This window comes from Colossoma macropomum, unplaced genomic scaffold (assembly GCF_904425465.1).
Source record: "Colossoma macropomum unplaced genomic scaffold, Colossoma_macropomum, whole genome shotgun sequence".
Lineage (NCBI taxonomy): Eukaryota > Metazoa > Chordata > Actinopteri > Characiformes > Serrasalmidae > Colossoma > Colossoma macropomum.
The window spans coordinates 3866598-3890484 of NW_023494810.1; the positions used below are offsets into that span (position 1 = coordinate 3866598).

The following is a 23887-nucleotide window of genomic DNA, read 5'->3' on the forward strand; positions in this document are numbered from 1 at the left end:
GGTGTATGTGTGTTTTATATATTTTATATCAGCTCCACTTACTATATAGGTGCACTTTGTAGTTCTACAGACTGTAGTCCATCTGTTTCTCTGCATACTTTGTTAGCAAGACGCTTTTTAGCTTTTAATATTTGATATTTATTATTGAGTTAGCGCTTTTCTCGACTGAGGTCAGCTGTGTGGTCTTATCTATAGATCACCCAGACGGGGTTTTGAGCGGAACGCTGATCCTGGATCAGCGAAAAGAGCCAAACCGGCTCTGTGTGCGTTTTGGGTTGCTAAGCAACCGAGAACGCTGGGGCAGGAGCAAAATGGTCGATTAGCATTAGCGACACTAATAACCTCCTCTTTCGTGGCGCCTGGCTGCAGTTCTAATCTTGGAAAAGCCTTTGGAAATCACAGAATGGCGAATAAAATCAGTGTAAGGTCATTTTTTGTGGTAAACCTGTTGCTTAGCCTTAATAATAACACTAGAACTAAGGTTACAAGACTGCCGAGCTAATGCTAGCTGGCTGTTCATATAGACATCTTTCCTCGGTATCGTCCAGTAAGCTTGGTGAGCTGAACTATCCTCTTAGAAAAGATGGTTCTTTAGTACAGGGAATGGTTCTGTTTGCAACCATAGAACCATTTCATGCTTAAGTGGTTCCTGGAGTGGTGAAATGGTTCTTCAGAGTGATGGAGAATGTGTTGTATATGGTTCTATATAGCTAGAACCTCTTTAAAAATGATCCTATGGCTATATTGCTAGGACAACGTTTAAAAAGGATGACATGGTCCTACATGGAACTCATAGTGCTAGATAGAACCATTACCTTTACTGAAGAACCATCATTTTAGGAATGTGGCTCTCTAGTAAAACTAGATTATAAACTGGCTGAACTGATTATATTTCATTTTAGATGTTTTTAGTTGGTTACATCATTCCCTCAAAACATAATGCAGAAGGTAAGAGGCTGATATGTTTCTAAATAGTTTATTTAGGATGTAATTTTAAAATCCAGATATTTTAAATGACCCAACCTACTGTCATTTCAGGAAAGCCGAAGATACACTGATCCAGTAGTGTGAGCTGGCTGTTTCTGGACTCTAAGATGGCCTCAGAGTCTGTGAAGGTGGTTATTAGATGCCGGCCATTGAATGACAGAGAGAAGGCACTCAACTGTAAGCTGGTGGTGTCTGTTGACGCCAGCCACTGTCAGTGCTTTATTGAGAAACCGGGAGCTGCTGAGGAGCCACCCAAACAATTTACGTTTGATGGGACCTACTACATCAGTCAAACCACCGAGCAGATGTACAACGAGATCGCGTATCCTCTGGTTGAGGTGACTCTTTCCCGTGTTTCTCTGATAGGAAAAGGGATAGACTACCTTAATGATGAAGCATCTAGTTATTTGACTCCTTTTCCAGGTCTTATCTGAAACAGTATACCGTGACACATCTGGCCCAGACATAGGACCTTCTATCTAATGAAATGTGGCTAGATCTACTGTAATAAAGATCAATTGACATGACACAAAGGAAGATCTGTATATTAATATGTATATATAAGCGTTGGTGGATGAGCAGGTCCTAAAGGGTGTGATTTTGTAACGCTTACCTGCAAGTGCATTCTCGTAATTCAGTCTATTTGCTTTTTTATTTAAATGCACTTTAACAATAGGGGGTAACTGAGGGATACAATGGGACAATCTTCGCCTATGGACAAACAGGGAGTGGCAAGTCGTTCACCATGCAAGGTGTGGCGGACCCCCCAGCTCAGAGAGGGGTCATACCAAGAGCGTTTGAGCACATTTTTGAGACAATCCAGGTAAGGAACAAGTTAAGCAAGATGCCTGATCCAGAATCACTTTTTTGGCCAAGTTCTCTTTATGTAAGTACAGAATGTAAATAGTAATCAAATAAGTGCAATTGATTCGATTTTTGAATTTATTATTTTTTTTATTGAAGACACAAATCATATAGCAAAATATACATATTCCCAGTGTGTAAACTAAATGTTCAGGGTAGATACAACAACATAGGTCAAGGACAATGTAGATGGAACTTTATTGATCCCGAAGGGAAATTGCAGCGTTACAGTAGCAAGACATATAATAAACTTACATATATTAGGCAGAAATAAAATAGGAATAAAAACAGACATAATTAGGCAGAAATAGAAAAATAGGCATACATTAAAGTAAATTATGAGAGAGCAGGTGTGTGTGTGTGTGTATGTATGTGTGTATGTGTGTATATATATATATATAGCATATTTCCATAGCAAATAAGATTTGTTGTATTTACATGAGAGCAGGTGTTGCACTTAGTGGTATGAGGTAGTTACAACACAATGAATATAAGCATAACTATGAATATCGGCAATTTATCTAATAGATATACAATATAGCAATATTTGTAACATGCAGCAACCATAGTTTATTATTATTTTGGTATATATTGAAAATTTTATTATCTGGATGTTATAGCAAATCATCATATTTCCTTCCTCTAACTCTATTGATTGGATGATAAAGAGAAAAGATCAAGATATACAGAAATGGTAGGATGCGCATAAGGTTAAACAACAGGATGTGTGTTTAAGTGTGCAGAAGACACAAAATTCCTTGTGCGGGCCTCATACCTCGAGATCTATAAAGAGGAAATAAGGGACCTTCTGGGGAAAGACGCCAAACAGAAGCTGGAGGTATGTTGACATTCACTATATATCATATACTTTTTGTATATGATTTATGTATTTTTACATGTGAAACACATTTCAAGTATGCAAGCCAAACATTTTAATGTATTTCTAGGATATATTGACTGTATACAAAACATTTTACCTTAAATTAGAGACTTGTAAATGTTAACAATTGTACATTTAACATGGCAAAAGCAAATGTTCTAACATTGTACAATTTTTGTTTATTTACTGTGTCAGTAGCATCACACCATTATAATGTAATGTAACATAACATACAGTATAAATACAAAAGCAAAGATATAGTCATATGCCAAAGTTTGGGCGCCACTGGTCAAATGACATGTTTTGTTTATTTTCTATGTGAAAAAAAGGTAACACATTCTTTAGGGCAGAGTTGTTGAAAGCGGTCCTCAGGGCCCTCCGGACAGTCCATGTTTTTGCCCCAACCTATCTCACAGTGCATACTAGTTTGCAGACCTCTACAGACAACACGCCTTTGCTCATTTTAATGCACCATTACTGGTTATTTGCTAAGTTTAACATATTGGGAAAAAATAAAACAATAAATGTAGCCTGTGTAAAAAAAAAAAAAAATTAGGTTGTTTTTTTTTCCCAATATTTTAATTTCAGCAAATAAATAGAAATTGTGCACTAAAATTAGCAGAAAAATGCCTAATTTAAGTTTGTTCTCTATAGAGGATATGTTATTAATATTAGCCTGTTTCACTTCGTGCTGCACTACAATCCCCAGCATGCACTGTAATGCATTGTAATGTAGCCTATTGTAATGTGCATAATGTTGTGTACTGTAGCCTAATTATAGCTCAGATTATAGCAAAACAGTCAAATAAAATCACAGCCGTTCTCTGGCCCACAGATTTGTAGAGATTTTTTAATATGGCCCTTTTAGTGGTTAAGTTTGACTGAAGTATGAGATGTATAGCTGCTATGTTTTTGTGTGTTTCCCAGCTGAAGGAGCACCCGGAGCGGGGTGTGTATGTGCGAGACTTGTCCATGCACACGGTGCACAGTGTGGCGGAGTGTGAGCGGATCATGGAGCTAGGCTGGAAAAATCGCTCAGTGGGATATACGCTCATGAACAAAGACTCATCTCGCTCCCACTCCATATTCACCATCCACCTGGAGATCTACAACACAGGTGTGATGTCATACACACACACAAGCACGCACACCTGAACACATTACAACAAAGAAGCGTTACTTCTCTAAAAACGTCACCCATGAATTCACTCATATAGAGTGTTGTGTCATGTATGACATAGGCAGTGGGGAACCATCAAGGCCTTCAAAGAAGGTCTAATAATTTCTGGAAAATAAGAAAATACTTTATTAATTAATACTAATTTTTAGTTGATTATTTATTAGAATCATCATGCTTGTTGTATTTAGACTCTTGAAGTATTGTTGTAATACTCTTATTTCATTGTTTTTGGAAACAAATCTGCCCAATGGAAAAATTAGCAGAGCAGGATTTCTTTCCTAGACCTAATGTGGCAGATTAACTACCAACATAATTAGGAAGTGACAGTGGAATCAGGCAGTCATGTTTGATTTAAAATGGGTGAAACCAATTTTGAGAGGCAAAAATGTCTCTGTACCAAAGCTGGTCTCTGAGGATTTGATTTGGCCCTCTATAAAATTATCCTAACACCATCCCCTCACCCAAAGAGAAAAAAACATATTTTTTATACTCTATATAACTTATTAATTTATATTTCATTAACAAAGTATAGTGAAATGGTATGCATGTTTAACAACCTACACCGATCAGGCCTTGTTTCTACGCTCATTGTCCATTTTATCAGCTCCTTTTACTACCTATATAGTAAGTGGAGCTGATAAAATGGACAATGAGCCTAGAAACAAGGATTGTTTGCCTGATTGTTGTACTTTAAAAAAACTACCATCCATACATCATCTAAACCGCTTCTGGGTCACGGTGGGGTGCTGGAGCCTATCCCAGCTGTCATCGGGCGGAAGGCAGGATACACCCTGGACAGGTCGCCAGTCCATCGCAGGGCAGACAAACAGACATATACATCCACACACACTCACACCTAGGGGCAATTTAGCATGTCCAATTGGCCTGACTGCATGTTTTTGGACTGTGGGAGGAAACCGGAGTACCCGGAGGAAACCCACGCAGACACGGGGAGAACATGCACACAGAAACGACCCTGGTCACCCGGCCGGTAATTGAACCCAGGCCCTTCTTGCTGTGAGGCGACAGCGCTACCCACTGCGCCACCGTGCCGCCCCTTAATAATAATAATAATAAAACCTACTTTCTTTATTTGTATGTTGTTTTGTCTTTTTGGCCTCAAGACAAAAGGTTTGGGCACCCCTGCTCTAGACCTTCTATAAGTCTTAGATATGTACCTGACTGCGAATACCCGCAGTAGTCTAACCAGGTTTCTGTCACTTGTTAGAAATGGAAAACAGTGGCAGTTCTATTTCAGGACAGAAAGAATCACTGTAAAATTCCAACATGCAATAAAATCTGTGTTAATATGTCTCTTACAAGCTTAAAATAAAACACTTGACAAGCTCAAATGTCTGCAATTAATAGCTAAAAAAAACTTCGCACTAACATACTACTATAATCACATATTGTGATTGTTGGGAAGCCAGAGATTTGCGTCTGTACTATGAAATGAGTCCATGTCTTTCTGATACTCAGATGCTGCGGGTAAAGACCACTTGCGAGCTGGCAAGCTCAACTTAGTGGACCTGGCCGGCAGTGAGCGCCAGTCCAAGACCGGCGCCACAGGGGACCGTCTTCAAGAGGCCACCAAAATCAACCTGTCCCTGTCTGCGCTGGGCAACGTCATCTCGGCGCTGGTTGATGGACGCTCTAAGCACATCCCGTACCGCGACTCCAAGTTGACGCGGCTGCTGCAGGACTCTTTGGGTGGTAACACACGCACACTCATGGTTGCCTGCCTCTCTCCTGCTGACAACAACTATGAGGAGAGCCTGAGTACCCTGCGCTACGCTAACCGCGCCAAGAGCATCCAAAACCGCCCCCGCATCAACGAGGATCCAAAGGATGCCCTACTGCGAGAGTACCAGGAGGAGATCAAGCAGCTACGGGCACTCATCTCTGGCCAGCTGGGCACTGCCAGCCTCAACTGTAAGCACTGACACAGACAAAGCGGTATTGATTTGTACCTGGCCGATATTAGAAGATAATGCTGGATTGGATATTGGAGAATGAATCCGATCCAGTCCTGTATCAAATCTAGCCTAAAATAGCATGCGCTCACACCAAGCCATGTCATGTAGTATGTTATGTATTTCTTTCTGTGTTGTAGTATGTTGAGTGGTTTAGGCATGATAGCTCGCTTTTGGATGCTTTTAAGTGAAGTGCTTCAATGAGAAATAGTTCATTTTAAAGCTTAATATTTTTTTAAAGAAGAAATATCGGAATGGAATCTGCTAATGGGTCATTCTACAGAAACGTCCACTTTTCTATGCATCTATAGGTGTCACTGGTGTTACCAATCCTCACTGGTAACACCAGAGACATTTTTAATGAAAAATGCATTTTATAAAATGGCTGCTACAGAGCATCAAACCACATGTTGACAATCATGGAATATCCACTAAAATATGGAATTTAATCCATTTGTATTCTATTTTTTCATAATTACCTCAGAATAAAGTCGGTCACACCAGTGACTTCAACTAAAAGCTTCATATGAAATCATGAGCTAAATGAGAAAAACTCTGATAACTGAAAGACACAGTGGACTCACCATGTGCTTTCCTTCATAGATCCTCAGAAAACAGGTAAAAGGAAGTCGTGATGTCATCAGTGTGATTTTTATTTCAAAATAAGAGTTTTTTGTGACGCGATAACACCAATGACACGACTCCTGGGGACAACTTTCAATATTTATTTGGCATTTGTTTTCTTTGTCATTTAATTTATATTCCATATATTCCATAGTCATGTATAGATTATTATAGTTAAAATTGCAGAATTTTTTTTTTCTTCAAAATATGGCCTCAGCCTTGACTTGACTTTGGGGACAAGCACTTCTGTGGTGCTTGGAATTCTATATAATTGATTAAAAACCAATATTGCTAAATTGAGGCTCAAGAAGGTGTAATTGTTAAAAATAATGTATTGTTTTAGTTTAAGATATAAATAAATTGTAACCCTAACATGTTTAAGTGTAATATACCTGTAAACGCTAGGGACAAAAGAAATGGACGTTTCTGTAAAATGACCCTAATATTCAAAGTTTCTGTATCGGTTTTGGAAAGAAAAAATGGTAATTTTACCATCTCCATTCTTCAGAGAATAGTTTTGAAAAAAAAATACAATAATTAACATGTTTTGTATGTGAGAGGATGCTTCTGCGTTTTTGTTCTGGAGCTACAAGGCTAAGGTAGCTAACAAATAATTGAGGTTTGTAGCCGCAAAGTTTGCATCATGCAAACTGTGTGACTAAATCATCATACGTTTGCCTCAAACCACAGAAAGTTGAGTAAACTCAAATTGACTTGTTTATGTAGTTTCTTTAAAGACTGTATGATGTACTGTTGTCTATAAAGATGTGATTTGTGTGAAGATAAACCTTAAGGGAAAAATTAGGCAAAAAGGCAGATTTACTCTGTGAATGACACCCTGTCTCTAGAAAAATGAGAAAATGTACAGTACTGTGCAGAAGTTTGAGATCACCCTTTATTTATTTATTTATTTTCCTGTCAAAATGTTCATTAAATACAAGGTATTCCTTATTCAGCCTCAGGAAAAAAGCAGAAAACATGAAATTACCCAGATGCTATAACAACTTAATATCATACCAGGGCCTGTACAGTTGTTAGGAGTTCCAATTTTTCCATATTTAGACGCCAGTTTTGGAAACTCATGTTTCCTTATGCAAATGGATTGTTTTATATCTAATCTCCTCAGACATATCGGAAATTAATCATTTGTACTTAATGGCCATTTTTGACTGGAAATTAAATAAATCAAAGATGGTCTCTGACTATGACACAGTATTGTATGGGGCAGTCATGGGCTGGGGGTCAGGGAACCAGCCCTGTGGCCGATTCCCCTGAGCCGACAGTAAGTGTCTGAAGTGCCCTTGATCAAGACACCTAACCCCCAACTGCTCCCCAGGCACCGTGGATAGGGCTGCCCACTGCTCTGGGCAAGTGTGGCCCCTAGTGTGTATGTGCTCACTAGTGTGTGTGTGTGTGTGTGTGTGTGTGTGTGTGTGAGTGTGTAGCCTTGTAGCTCCAGTACAAAACTAAACAAGCGAATTTCAGACACCAAACGTGTTTTGGCTGATCACTGTCTGTAGTATTACTATCAAACTTTACGTCAAATTAAAGCATCCGTGTGTTATTGAAGAGTGTGGCTAATAACAAATCAAAGCCTGCAGGAGCCAGTTAGTATATTAGTCCGTGTAATTGTAGCAACACTAGCATGTTTTGTGTCAAATTACTTTAATAATTTTGTTCTTGTCTCCTAAAAGTGGGGGAGTAAATACTGAACCCCTCTGTATTTTACTATCTCAGCTTTGTTAGCAAGTCAGAAGTCAGAAGGGGCCTCAGCTCTCCAGTCCAGACCCCAGAGCAGCACTGTGGAGAGTGAAGCAGAGAAGGAGAAGATTAAACAGGTGGGTGGAAGATTAAACTGAGATGAAGCGTTCACTTAAAATGGAAAGTGTTGCTAATCACTTAACCCTGTTACCTCTCCAGTCCCGGATTAAGCCCAGTCTTAGACTAAAATCTACTACTAGTACTTCTGTCTGCTGCATGTGTGCAGGAGTATGAAGAGAAGCTCGCTCGGCTGCAGGCGGACTACGATGCAGAGCAGGAATCCAAAGCTAAGCTGCAGGAGGACATCACTGCCTTGAGAACATCCTATGAGATCAAGCTGTCCAGTCTGGAGAGGTCCAAAGCTAGCGGAGCACATAATACTGGTAGGTACAGTGTAGCATGTCAAGTGTGGCCTTTACAAAGTTCAAACCAACTGATTAATATTCACAGTATTAATAATATTCAGTATGAAGTGTGAGACTACACTATATGTCCAAAGGTATCCAGGCACCCCTTATAATTAGTAAAAATGACCCCTTTGAGATGACACAGGTGTTTAATTGCACACACAGCTTGTGTAATCTCCATAGAAATTGCCAATAGAACAGGATGTGCTGGAACAGCTGCAGATGAGCCCAAAAGGTTACCATGCCCAATGCCAAGTGCTAGACAGAGGGGTTTATATACAGGGTGATTCAAAAAGATTCATCTGATTTCAAAATGATTTATTTCACTTGTAGGTCATTACAGAACAATGCAGTAAACTGTAAATGGTGTAAACATCAACGGCATAGTCAAATTTATCCCATACTCCATTGAGCATGTCGGGTGTCGCTGCACTCACGGCTCTTTCAGTGCGATTTCGGAGATCAACCGGTATTGTGGAACCAGCGACTGCCGAGTAAAATCACGCTGCACAGTTATGACGGATTCACTCTTATTGAAGTGGAGAACGCAGAATGCTTACTGCTCATGAGTCTCATCTCCTCACAGACTGAAGGGAGCCATCTTCCACTGACAGTCAGAAGCTCTGTAACCCCCTCTTTCAATTAGTATGTGATTGGTTCCTAGACGCCTCATGGTTGTAAAAATATGCCACTTTGAAATCGGATTAATCTTTTTGAATCGCCCTGTATATGTGGAGCAGTGGTATTGCACTCTCTGGAGTGATGGAGCTCCATCCAGTACCTCTGGGACATTAGTATCTGACTTCACTAATGCTTCTCTCGTTGAACACAATCAGATCTTCACAGCATTGTTCCAACATCTAGTGTAAAGTCCTCCCAGTAGAGGCTATTGCGACAGGAAAGGGGAGACAAACTCCCATAAACGGGTGTCTGTAAACTTTTGGGCATGTAGTGCATTACTGCCTGTTGTTCATGTTAGTCTAGATTTGCAAAGGTAGTGTTATGAACCTTTGTAGTGTAGTGTAATTGTTGTGTAATTGTTTGTATTGCTTTATTTTACCCTGCATTTTTTCATCTCTCTGCTTTGCTCCAGCAGATAACTCTTGCAGCGAGGAGGTCAGTCCTCTCAATGGGTCAACACCCGAACCCTCACACGCTGCCCAAGAAGAAATCAAAGTACAGGTCAGCATATTTTCACCTGCTCATGAAAGAATTTAAAATCCTGTCTGTTTGTATATAAACACAGATAATTTTAGTAAAAGGCTTTACTGTGGCATGTTGTATTTCTCACAGGAGTATGAATGCTCTCAGGAGAGCGGCATCAGAGTGGGTCCAGGGGGAGAGCCAGTGGTTGTTGCTACACCAGGCCCGCTGGACCAGAAACATGTTTTGGAGAGGTGAGGTGACACACTGAGCAACAGAGCTATCTTTCAGTGGAGGAAGTCTTGTGATGAAAGTGTATGTGCTCTTACATGGATTACGTCATAAAATTGTGACAGATCTGCCAAAATGAAAATAATATATTGTCTCATGTCTGATTTCGAGTTATAAGCAAAAATCTGCTGATTCCGATCTTGGCAGATTCAGACTGTCAGATTATCCTCAGTAATATTTTTTTCATTGGTATTGTATGGAGTTTACCTGTTATATTATTATTATTATTATTATTATTATTATTATTATTGTTATTATGTAATAGTTTTAGTGACATTATTATATTATTATAATAACATGTTTTATACATTATATCGCTGCTGTCGGAACAAAACCTTGTATCTCCATTTTTGTCATTTTTCAGTTTTTTTACATAATTTGAAAATACCTGTTGTCCTTTGCATTGTTTGATGAACAGACTAAAACAAATGACCCAAAATGACATGGAAAAATATCTAGTTCCGTCGACTTACATTAAAAGTAAAGTATGGTTTTTTTGTTTTTTTGTTTTTTTTCCTGTAAAGTTACTAGTTTGGAGATATGAGGTTTTGATCCGACAGCAGCGATATATATGTAAAAATGTATATATGTATCCATTCATCATGAAATTTTAATACAATATCAATGGCAGATGGTGATTTTAAATAATGTCAAAAAATGGAAAATATCAAAAATGGGGATACAAGGTTTTGTCCAGACAGCAACTATAAACCGATCAGGCATAACATTATGACCACCTCCTTGTTTCTATGTTCATTGTCCATTTTATCAGCTCCACTTACTATATAGGTGCACTTTGTAGTTCTACAGTTACAGACTGTAGTCCATCTGTTTCTCTGCATACTTTGTTAGCCCCCTTTTACCCTGTTCTTCAGTGGTCAGGACCCCCATGGACCCTCACAGAGCAGGTACTATTTGGGTTGTAAATCATTCTCAGCACTGCAGTAACACTGACATGGTGGTGGTGTGTTAGTGTGTGTTGTGCTGGTATGAGTGGATCAGACACAGCAGTGCTGCTGGAGTTTTTAAACACTGTGTCCACTCACTGTCCACTCTATTAGACACTCCTACCTTGTTGGTCCACCTTGTAGATGTAAAGTCAGAGACGATAGCTCATCTGCTGCTGCTTAGTTTGTGCTGGTCATCCTCTAGTCCTTCATCAGTGGTCACAGGACGCTGCCCACAGGACGCTGTTGGCTGTATATTTTTGGTTGGTGGACTATTCTCAGTCCAGCAGTGACACTGAGGTGTTTAAAAACTCCAGCAGCACTGCTGTGTCTGATCCACTCAGACCAGCACAACACACACTGACACACCACCACCACGTCAGTGTTACTGCAGTGCTGAGAATGATCCACCACCCAAATAGTACCAGTTCTGTGAGGGTCCATGGGGGTCCTGACCACTGAAGAACAGGGTAAAAGGAGGCTAACAAAGTATGCAGAGAAACAGATGGACTACAGTCTGTAACTGTAGAACTACAAAGTGCACCTATATAGTAAGTGGAGCTGATAAAATGGACAATGAGCCTAGAAACAAAGAGGGGGTCATAATGTTATGCCTGATCAGTGTATATACAGTGTAATAACCCATGACTGTTGAAGACTATTGTTGTCTTCTTTGTTAATTATATTGTGCAAAATCACTTTATTCCTTTAAGAAAGATGGTGTAGCTGATGACAAACACAATGAACTGATGATGAAGCCTAGATGCTAATGAGAGCTGTTGATTGTCCGACAGGCTTCAGCAACTGGAGCAGGAGTTTGTAGGGGGCGAGCAGGCCCGGAATGAGGAGCTGAGGCAGCGTCGGAGGCAGAGAAAGACTCTGGCCAACCAGAGGAAGAAGCAGCTGATTGAGGCGCTGAGACAGGGCAGTGAAGACGGCGATAGTGTGCTGCTCAACGTCTATGACTCCATCCAGGAGGAGATCCATGCTAAGAACAAACTGCTGGAGAACATGCAGAACAAGGTGGGATTTCAGCACTAATTTGTTTGTGTATTTGTCTGTCCATGTGGATATTTCATAACACAGAGGACATTTGTCAGTCAGTCTTAGTGGTGAGAGTAAATGATACATTTCAATGTCATTATATTTTACAAATAAGTCACAATATTATGGTTTTGGATGAAAGCAGGCATTTTAACCTATGGACTTACCCAAAGTACCCCGAACGAGGCCTCTGATGATTTTATCCATACACACACTAATGATTTTTATCTTCTGCATATGTCTTTTTCATATCTGTGACTACTTATTGGCCATATAGGAATATATGTAAAATATCTGATCTGATGCAGATCATTGACTCTATTGTATGCTTTTGACTTGGAAGTTAGAATTAACTATTTGAGGCATCAGCTTTAGCTAGCCTGCCTGTTTATGTAAAGTCTTTGTGAAAATGTAACTTAACATTAGCATTAAGCTGACTGCTGTCTTCCTTACTGACAGAATTTTCTCATACCTTGTGCCTAAAATCCCCTTGACTGCTGAAAAATAACTGAAATAATTATACTATAGACTAGGGCTGGGCAATATTGACAATAATTATCGTTATCGTCATAAATTATGTCACAAAATGCCTTTCTAAGCATATCATGGATATCATAAAAACACTGGCACAAAGAACAGGTCCTCTCCAGAATCAGTTTCAACCAGAGAATGAGCTGTGAGATTAAATAGCCTTTAGCAAGAGTTCTCAATTGTTATGCTTGTGGAAAAAAGAAGGAAGGGATCCTTTTGGCAAATTATGTATTTACTGTTTTAGCCTTTTGATATATAGTGTAATCATAAGATTGCTTGCAATGCATTGGCCCCTGAACTCTTCAGAAAGGGAGTTGTTTCAAGCAATATTATACCTTCTCTGCACTGTCCATTGCAAATGTAGCAGTTAGTATGATGCCATTGCCATCATACTAGGAGCTTTAGAACGTGTGTAGCCAAACTGGATCTCAGCACAACAGATTGTGTTTGTCCAGTCTTTCTCAATTCATGGTCTAAAACGTGTTTTCTTCCTGTGATCCCTTTGCCTCGGGACAGCTCAAAGCCGCCAAGCTGGAGATCCGGGACCTGCAGGCAGAATTTGAGACAGAGCGGGACGACTACCTCGCCACCATCAGGCGTCTGGAGCGCGAGACGCAGCTGCAGCAAGCCATCCTGGAGCGCATGGTGGGCTTGGTACGTCGAGACTGCAACTACAGCAACCTGGACCGTCTGCGGAAGGAGGCAGTATGGGATGAGGAGAGCGGTGTGTGGAGGCTGCCTGAAGTGCTGGTGCAGAAGACAGCACTACCTGCAGGTGAGGTCAGGGCCTAATACCAGGTCAAGGAAAATTGTCAATTGCATGATGCTTGATTAATAAACAACTGTCTTAGCTTTGTGAGTTATCACTTTTTAAATGTTACTGAAGTTGAGCATTAAAAGGCATCTGAAATAAGAGTATTAAAGCAGAAGTTTGGTGGCAAATCAAATTTACATCATTTTCTCCCTACTCTAGATGTAGTCATTTGGCCAAGACATGTTTTGTTTCTGAATTCATGCACCCTGCAGGACTAAATCATCGCACACTTGCCTCGAACTATGTTAAGTAATGTCAGATAAGACTTGCTTATGTGGTTTCTGACACTGCATGGTTTACTGTTATCTATAAACTTGTTTTTAGCTACGCAATATACATTTGTCCATTTTTACGCAGAAAGTTTTCTAAATTAGAGGAAAGGTTGCAGTCGCAAAGGCGGTTTTTCCACTGCATGTTCTAGGACAAAAACCGATCCAGTAAGGACCCAACAGGATTTTATGGTTCTAGTTCTAGATCATGTTTCACCTGCTTCAGAGACAGCTGAAACGGTCATAAGAACCGTGATTAAAAATGTAATGTCTCTTTGCATGTTTTATTCCCCTCTAAAGCATCTAATTTGGCTAATTAGCTACCTTGCATCCTTGCATCTCAGGATTAAATCAGCCACAACTTCCTTATTACTCAACTGATTTTCACCAGATTTGTTTTGTTATAATCCTCAGAGACAGATTAATCCAGGCTGCACGGATCTGCTCTCGGTAGCTTTGATTTCTTTAATAACTGATCGTGCTAATTAGCTGTCCGGACCAGCAGGAAAGTATTCAGTCTGTACCTGACGTTAAAAACTGAGTTTAGTATGAGAAACACAATCAGTACACATCAGCAAATCCATCAATGTGTGAATCACTTCTAATCTTAATACACAGAAGGATGAAGCTAAAGTTGGCTTCCTATTCGCCAGCTTCCTGTTCCACCTTAAATTGTGCATCAGCCAGCTTCTTGTTCGAATTTTCCCGTTCCACCTTAAATGGTGCAGCAGTCACTTTCTGGTAAGAAAAGGAAAAAAAAAGGAAAGTTTGAACAAGAAGCTGGCTGATGCACCATGTAAGGTGGAACGGGAAAATTCAAACAAGAAGCTGGCAAATAGAAGCTAACTTCAGGTTTGTGTAAGAAGGCACTAATATTAATCTATTATGAATATCTACACAGATTAAGGAATGCAGTAACTACAAAGCATTAACCATCATTGTAAATAAATAACTTCTACATAAAGTTAAGATCCCCTGAAAAGACCATTAAATAAAATAGGCTTAATATAAAACCAGAGGAAAAACAATCACATCAACAGGTTCTCTGTGCCTCATTAACCACACGACCTTATCTACATAAACATCACACAAACAATACACATCACACAGACATGAGAGTGGATCACTGCGTTCCCTCCGTTATATAATCCTATCCCCCTTTCTGAGAGTAATATTCCTGAAATAGTGTAATTTTGGACAGTATCTTTCTCAAACTGCCGCTCTGTAATGGTACTGAATGCAGTCCAGCAGCGATGTTGACCGCCCTAAAATGGCGGCACCATTGATGTGCCTGGCTGGACCCAACGCGGCATCTAGGTATGTATATCTATGGTTGTACAGACCTGAAATAAAATGGTGTGCTTCGGCATTTACAAAGAATGAGGTGTGGAATCAAACCAACCTTTTATTTTTCTCTGCTGAGTGGAAAAAAAGAGCAATTACATGATTCAGCTCATCCAAAACTCACTCACTCTCTTTCACACACACACACAGCAATGTCTAAAATATCATTTTTTTTATTTCTTACTCTTATTTACATGCTATACCGGCAATAACAAAGGTAGCTAAGTAGTGATAAAATGAAAACTTATCTTAAATGTCACATAATCATGACAGTCAATATGCTATAAAGCTAGGTAAGTTAAGGTCAGCGTTTCTCACGGCCCACCTGAATGAATATCCTCCGTAAGTAGCTTTTTTATTTTCTCGTCTTCTCTGTGCCACTTTGATATTTTTTTTTCCAGTTCTTGCTACTGCTGTATATCCTTATAATTTACATATAAACATTTCTACACTGGTATTACAAAAAAGCAATGAACTCTGTAGAGCACTGCCTGTTTTGTCAGCCAGCATGGTGAATTTGATCCGGTAATCTTTTGAGATTGATGTTAACTTCTTAGTCGAATTTCCGGTCCACTTTAAATAGTGCAGCAGTTACACGCTGGTTCCCATACAGGCGTTTAAATGTAACTGCTACGTTATTTAACATGGAACAGGAAATGAGAAACAGACATTAACTTCAGCTTTATTTCATCTCCGTCCACTGTATGAGACTCATTACAGTTACAATCAGCAAACTGGGACTAGACCACTTAAAGAGGGTGCACTGGTTCAACCCGGACTTACTACACATATACACTTGGATGTAACATTTATAGTTTGTCTCACAGTAACTGGCCCAAAATGCTGCCGGCCCACCGGGAATTCTCCCCACTCTCTCGATTAGCCACTGGATTGAGGGTGGGTGGAAAAAGGACGTTTCCTGTTTTCTGGTGCCAAAGATTCTGATACAGTTGTGCAGTGGAAACATAACCCCCAGCATTCTTATTAATAGGTGTTCGTCTATGACACAGCTTATCTAAGTTGTGAAGTTCTAACTTGTGGTTTGGCTGGACTAATGGTTACTGATGAGTTTCTCTATTCCAGTGATAATACTGATGTTGAAACCTTGAGTACTGACCAGTACCAACCCTGATTTTAAAATGAGCTTTTTTTATTTGAAGCTCTCATCTAAGGGTGCTTTCACACCTGCCCTGTGCGGACATCTTTAGTTCGGTCTAAACACTCCACATGAACTCATGCGCATGGTAAACACATGAACCATGGTCCTACAGAAATTGCAGGTCTCGGTTCACTTTCAAAGTAACCCTGGTTCAGTTCACTTTTGTTGGGAACGAGAAAATTCAACATCAGAATATGTTTTTCCTGCTTCTTGTAGCAGCGTGTCAGCACTGTACTGCACCGTATTGACGTCTGACTCTTCACAGACACTGTTATAGTTTCTGTAGCACAGGCTGCTGCTGATAATGTCAGAGCAATAAAGTAATAGGTAAGCAGTGCGTTTGATTTTAGCAAATGGATTGCGTAACGTATTGCATCAACAACCTGATTGTTTAAATTCAGATTGACAAATCAGTCATAAAGAAGCAGATATCAAGTAAGGGTCATTATTACTGTTGTGTCGATTGTGAAACACACACGTTAAGCTTCTCTATTTTAATTAAAAAAAAATTTTTTGTCTCAAATGGTGGCAAATGTGAGAGCAACAGAGCAGTTATATCCCTGTAGAATTTCTAACCAATAAACAAGCACTTGTGTATGATTTAATGCACTTCAGCCGTTGTGAAAGCAACCTAACCAAATGAACAATATACACTGTTGCAAAAACTCAACTCTGGTTTGAAATTTAGCAAAAGAACTAGGTGTGAGTAGTCTATCATGCTCAAAGTGCTACAACCCTACTTCCAAATAAAGTTGGGACGCTGTGCAAAATGTAAATAAAAACAAAATGCAATGATGTGCAAATCATTTAAACCCTATATTTGATTGAAAATAGTACAAAGACAACATATCAAATGTTGAAACAGAGAAATGTTATTGTTTTTTGAAAAATATTTGGCCATTTTGAATTTGATGCCAACAACATATTCCAAAAAAGTTGGGAAGGGGGCAACAAAAGGCTGGTAAAGTTGTGTAATGTTAAAAAAAAAACAAAAAAAAAAACAGCTGGTGCTTGATTGACAACAGGTCAGTAACATGATTGGGTACATAAACAGGATCCAGAAATGCTGCCACCTTCTCTGGGCCTGAGCTCATTTAAAATGGACTGAGGGGAAGTGGAAAAGTGTCCTGTGGTCTGACGAATCAACATTTGAAATTCTTTTTGGAAATCATGGACACTGTGTCGTCTGGGCTAAAGACCACTCAGCTTGTTATCAGTGCACAGTTCAAAAGCCAGTATTCATAGGCGCCATTAATGCTGAACGATATATATACATGTTTTGGCAACATATGCTGCCATTCAGTCGACATCTTTTTCAGGGAAGGCTTTGATTATTTCAGCAAGACAATGTCAAACCACATTCTGCATGTATTACAGCAGCATTGCTCCGTATTAAGAGTCCAAGTGCGAAACTGACCTGCCTGCAGTCCAGACCCATCACCACTGAAAACATTTGGTGCATTATGAAATGAAAGATATGACAAGGGTGAGGCTGAATTGTTGAGCAGCTGAAATCCTATATCAAACAAGAATGGGAAAACATTTCACTTTCAAAACTACAGCAGTGTCTCCTCAGTTCCCAAACACTTACAGAGTGATGGTAAAAGAAGAGGTGATGAAACACAGTGGTAAACAGGCCCCCGTCCCAACGTGCTGTTGGCATCAAATTCAAAATGGGCATATATTTCTGAAAAAACAATAATTTTTTTCAGTTTCAACATTGGATTTGTACTAATTTCAGTTAAATATAGGGTTTAAATGATTTGCACATCATTGCATTTTGTTTTTATTTACAATTTGCACATCATCCCAACTTTTTTGGAAGTGGGGTTGTAAAACACTCTACTACCCCACAGGATAAACGACACAGCTAACAACATCAGCTCACACAGTGTGAGCGTGTGCTGTTTTACAATAGATTTTTTACAGGATTGAATCAAATTCATCCTTTTTTTTCTCTCTTCAATATCCAATCCAGCATTTTCTGCTGATATCAGCCCGATACTGATGCCCAGAATCGAGTGGGTGCCATCTCTAATTAGATGTTTGTGCTTTTGGCTGTAAAGTATTGCTGGATTGTTTTGTTTGTGTGTGTAACTTTGGCAGTTGGTTAGTGATGGCTGGCGTGTTTCTCGCTCTCAGCAGTTCCTCCTTCGGCCGTGAGCAGCTCCTCCAGACTCCCAGCACGCAGGAACTCGGCCTCAGACTCAGCAGAGCCCTTCATGGTACTCACACTCTCACTGCAGTACTCTCTCTGAATTGGGGTGGACGATGCGATGATATATCATTCTCACAAAAACAGTGGTTCCAACAAGGTTTTCTGCACTTTGTGGATATCATCATTTAAAGAACACTGATCAACTGCATGTTTCATTATAAAGTTTTTACTTTACCAAAGTGGCATAGCTGTCTAAAGTCATTTCTTGTTTTTGGAAGACTGTAAATTGTAATTTTATGATGCCAAATTCAAGAGAGTGTAGTTGGTCCAGTTTAATTGGATGTAATGATACACAGTATAATTTTAACTTAAATATTGTAATGTATATCCTGAGAATGTCTTCAATTATTATGATGTTAGATTTTTTACATAACTTGTGAACAAACATGCAACTCTCTTAGTTTAATGACTTGATCTGAAAGACTATTATGGTACACTGTAGGAAGTAAGTAGGCATATTTACAACAGATGTAGTAATGGCTACATTTTTCATTTTGGCCTAGGTGCACCTTTAAAAGGAAGGTTCATGTGCTCTAGCTGCAGACAAAGCGAGTTGGGAATATTTCAGAGTCCTCAGTTTGCTGATAACGTGTAAATAATGTGCTACACTATATGTCCAAAAGTATCCAGACATGCAAACTTGTATTGGCGTTTGTGATCCAGAACTTATCATCCAACATCAGTAGCTGGCCTCACTTATGCTCTTGTGTCTGAACACAATCAAATCCTCACAGCAGTGTTCTGACATCTATGTAAAGCCTTCCCAGAAGAGTAGACATGTTCCCTGTTAATACCTTTTGATTTTAGATTTTTGGATGAGGTGTCCACAAACTTTTGGACATAAAGTGTAAAAGTCTCAAACCAGAGGTTCTCTGTCATACATACACAGCCAGCTACAGTGCGCTGTCTCTGTAGGAAGAAGAGGACCGTTATAAGGAGATGCTGAACCGGAGTGACAGCGAACACATTGCCAGTAATTACTTCAGGAAGAAGAGGACTACTCCACTTTTCGCAGGAGATGCTAGCAAGAGCCTGGGTAAGAGCAGGAGCACCCACCAGCTCTAATGAACACAGTCTAGCATAGTCTGCACTTTAGCCTGTTTATATAATCAATCCCATCACTTCTTCATCTGTGCCATGCTTTGGGCTCATTTTCCTGACCTGTCCATCTTTGCAAAAGTAGGTCATGGGGGTAGCATATCAACTTTAGCACTAGCATTACGACTTTTTAAAAATAAGGAAGTTGTAGAAATAAAAATGTCTTTGTATAGGAGATCGCTGTATCAGGTCAAATAACACTCACAATAACAGATCATGTTTACTCACAGTAGCAAGTGGTAATGTTCGGTACACTTACAGGAATATGGGCTCCACCTTTTTGGAATTAAAATCATATTGTATGCAGCAGCTCAGGGACTTCTTATTTGGGTTAAAGCTGCAGATCAATTTGTTAATCCATGTCACATTTATCTTGTTTTAATATATCAAACAAACAGTTTAAAGAGGAATGCTACCAATTTAAAAAAAAATAAATTAAGCAGGTGTGAACAAAGTTATTCAGGATGGTTCGATGTGAAATGGCAGTTAAAATTACCAACTCACGTTTCTTTACAGTGGTGGTGATGGGAACCAGGGGTCACAGTGTCTACAACACAATACTTCCTTTTTATTTACAATCCAAAAGCGCTAGTGAAACTATGCATGTCTTATATGGAACATGGATAATGGTAAAATAGTGGGATATATATAAAATTTATATATATAAAATTTATATATATATATATGTGTATGTATGTATCGGATCAGGCATAACATTAAAACCACCTCCTCACGTGTTTACTCACTGTCCACTCTATTAGACACTCCTACCTTGTTGGTCCACCTTGTAGATGTAGCCCTTCATCAGTGGTCACAGGACGCTGTTGGCTGGATATTTTTGGTTGGTGGACTATTCTCAGTCCAGCAGTGACACTGAGGTGTTTAAAAACTCCAGCAGCACTGCTGTGTCTGATCCACTCAGACCAGCGCAACACACACTAACACACCACCACCACGTCAGTGTTACTGCAGTGCTGAGAATGATCCACCAGCCAAATAGTACCTGCTCTGTGAGGGTCCATGGGGGTCCTGACCACTGAAGAACAGGGTAAAAGGGGGCTAACAAAGTATCAGAGAAACAGATGGACTACAGTCTGTAACTGTAGAACTACAAAGTGCACCTATATAGTAAGTGGAGCTGATAAAATGGACAATGAGTGTAGCAACAAGGTCATAATGTTATGCCTGATTGGTGTATATATATTTTTTGCCTTACAAGGCTCTGTGAGTACCTTTTCACCATTAATGAGTATAAAACAATTCTCAAAACTATCATGAAACAATCTTTTATCTTAAAACTAAACTCTTCCAGTCACCATCACTGACTTGATAAGCTTCTCTAGGACGGCACATTTCACATCAAATACTCTGAATGACTTTTTCTGATTAATTATGGACACATTTTAGAAAATGAATGAAATTCCTCTCTATTATGAACAGTGAATGGAAACTAATAACAACCAATTAGCATGATGTTATTAGCATAATGTTGATTGGTGGTTCATGTTCATTCATTATCAGCATTAGCATGTTAGAACTCTTTCTTTACTGCAGAGGCTCAGAGTGGGTCACGGGTGTTTCTTTGTTTAAAAAGGTCAAGCTTTCATATTATTTTTTTTTTCCTTTTGAAGGTTCACTTTTATTTTGAACATTTGAAATTTGGCACCTGGCATTTCCTGCTTTCAGCTTGCATCTGATGCTTCATTTGAGTGGTCTCTGAAACTGAGAAACACTAATTTTCCAACTTGTAAAGTTGGCAAAGCCATATTTCTAAGTGGGAAGCTCTGAGGTCGGGTTCTCAAAGCACTTAGTCTTAACCTGCTAGGATCATTATGTCTTCAGACTCTGTTATAACTGGCTTCTCCAGAGATTCTCAAAACATTTCAGGTGCCGATATGTCACATCACTGGTCTTATCTGTGGGTGTGACTGTAGTAAAATTTAGGACCACCTCAGAATAGTCGTGACAGCATAAAACCATTAAAAAGACGAATGATTTTTTGCATTTTTCATATCTCAAATAATACCAATTAAAATGAACAATCATATAAAGTAAACTCATCAATGATGACTTGTCTGATTTGTTGTGATTTAACTATGTGCTGTAGTTTTTGCCCCTTTATGCATTTCTGTGCAGTAACTTAAACAATCAGGCATTATATTTACAGATGCATTATATGGACCAATTTACTGAATTACTTTAAACCTTAGATATTTACAAAGACTATGTTATGATCTATTTAAACCCAAGGCATTAATTGAGATAATAAAAAGGTAAACATACACAAAATCATTATTTATTGGGTACTTTGAATTTCTAAGTGAAAATAAGTGAACGCATCCTCTACAGAGGACACACTTTTGCACATTTTTAAAGCACAATGTTTTATGTTGATCTGCTGATTTTAACATATTGGAAACAAATTTGAACATAAACTGTGGCCTGTGCAAAAGTTATGGCACTTTTATTTTGTTTTCCAATATGTTAAACTTAGCAAAGAAATAGAAATTGCCAAGAACAGAGGATCTGTTCAGTTACTTTCAATTAGAAAATCAACAAAATGTCATTTTGCATCCGACTGTACAACCTTTCAGTGAGCACCCAAATGCATCATTAGACCTGTCACTGGTAGCCTAAAAAAACAATAACATGTTAAATGAACCAAAAAAAAACACTTGTCACAACAGTTTGATAGACACTAATAAATATATTATAAAAACATTTTTTGCTACATTGAAAACAGAAAAATTTTGGTGTGTTCAGGGTGAAGTATTTGTGAACGTTTTTGTGGCAGGACCCGTTAAGAACCACTGTTTTATTGACTCCTGCATGCACAAATGGTCATTCTGCTGCAACAGGTAATGGACCATCCCACCAGACCTCCAGCAGCTCCAACCTTGCAGCCGAGGCCCTTCTGCCCCGCCCATTTCGCCTGGAGTCTCTGGGCATCCTGCCTGTCAGTGCCAAAGCCAAGCGCAAGAAGAGCAAAACACAGATCCTCTGTGATGGCAACTGACCAGTGATGACCCATTTTTGCTTTTTTTTTTCTTCAGGGAGACCGTGCTGACCTTTGTGCACTCTCAAATGTCAGAACACAAACTTTGCTGCTAAAGAGCTGTTATTTGTTGTAAATACAAATTATTGTTTTGTTTTGGTAGATTATTACTCTACAAATACATGATACACCGATCAGGCATAACATTATGACCACCTCCTTGTTTCTCATTGTCCATTTTATCAGCTCCACTTACTATATAGGTGCACTTTGTAGTTCTACAGTTACAGACTGTAGTCCATCTGTTTCTCTGATACTTTGTTAGCCCCCTTTTACCCTGTTCTTCAGTGGTCAGGACCCCCATGGACCCTCACAGAGCAGGTACTATTTGGGTGGTGGATCATTCTCAGCACTGCAGTAACACTGACGTGGTGGTGGTGGTGGTGTGTTAGTGAGTGTTGTGCTGGTCTGAGTGGATCAGACACAGCAGTGCTGCCGGAGTTTTTAAACACTGTGTCCACTCTCTGTCCACTCTATTAGACACTCCTACCTTGTCAGTCCATCTTGTAGTTGTAAAGTCAGAGACGATAGCTCATCTGCCGCTGCACAGTTTGTGTTGGTCATCCTCCAGTCCTTCATCAGTGGTCTCAGGATGCTGCCCACAGGATGCTGTTGGCTGGATATTTTTGGTTGGTGGACTATTCTCAGTCCAGCAGTGACAATGAGGTGTTTAAAAACTCCAGCAGCACTGCTGTGTCTGATCCACTCAGACCAGCGCAACACACACTAACCCACCACCACATCAGTGTTACTGCAGTGCTGAGAATGATCCACCACCCAAATAGTACCTGCTCTGTGAGGGTCCATGGGGGTCCTGACCACTGAAGAACAGGGTAAAAGGGGGCTAACAAAGTATGCAGAGAAACAGATGGACTACAGTCTGTAACTGTAGAACTACAAAGTGCACCTATATAGTAAGTGGAGCTGATAAAATGGACAATGAGCATAGAAACAAGGAGGTGGTCATAATGTTATGCCTGATCAGTGTATGTGATTTTTAGATATACTAACTGTTATCTGTGATCTCCCTCAACCCCTTTATTCTAACTTTTACCAACTTTGACTATCAGAATCTCAGCTGATGAAAATGTGAAAGTAACAATGTGAATTTGTGAAAGCTCGTAACGTAGTACTTCCTAAAATCAGCGCTACCTATTTACTATGGACTTGCACTAGTATTTTGCTACCCTTAAAGGGCCCCTATCATGGACTGAATTACCCTCGCCTTTTTAAACAAAGGAGTTAAGTAACATGTAAACATTTTCAAAATGTACCATTCACCCCCAGTCCATACAGTC

At 39.5% G+C, this 23887-nt stretch overlaps 1 protein-coding gene across 1 annotated transcript; it reads left to right on the forward strand.

Moving 5' to 3' along the window:
• Positions 1-1088: 1088 nt before the first annotated feature.
• On the forward strand, positions 1089-22764 carry kif17 (kinesin family member 17). The gene is made up of 14 exons (XM_036559606.1): positions 1089-1325; positions 1664-1810; positions 2588-2689; positions 3659-3848; positions 5391-5843; positions 8246-8346; positions 8496-8652; positions 9773-9858; positions 9970-10073; positions 11852-12080; positions 13149-13407; positions 18361-18443; positions 19352-19472; positions 22393-22764. The coding sequence occupies exons 1-14, from the start codon at positions 1095-1097 to the stop codon at positions 22548-22550; spliced, it is 2421 nt and encodes an 806-aa protein (XP_036415499.1). The 5' UTR covers positions 1089-1094; the 3' UTR covers positions 22551-22764.
• Positions 22765-23887: the final 1123 nt, after the last annotated feature.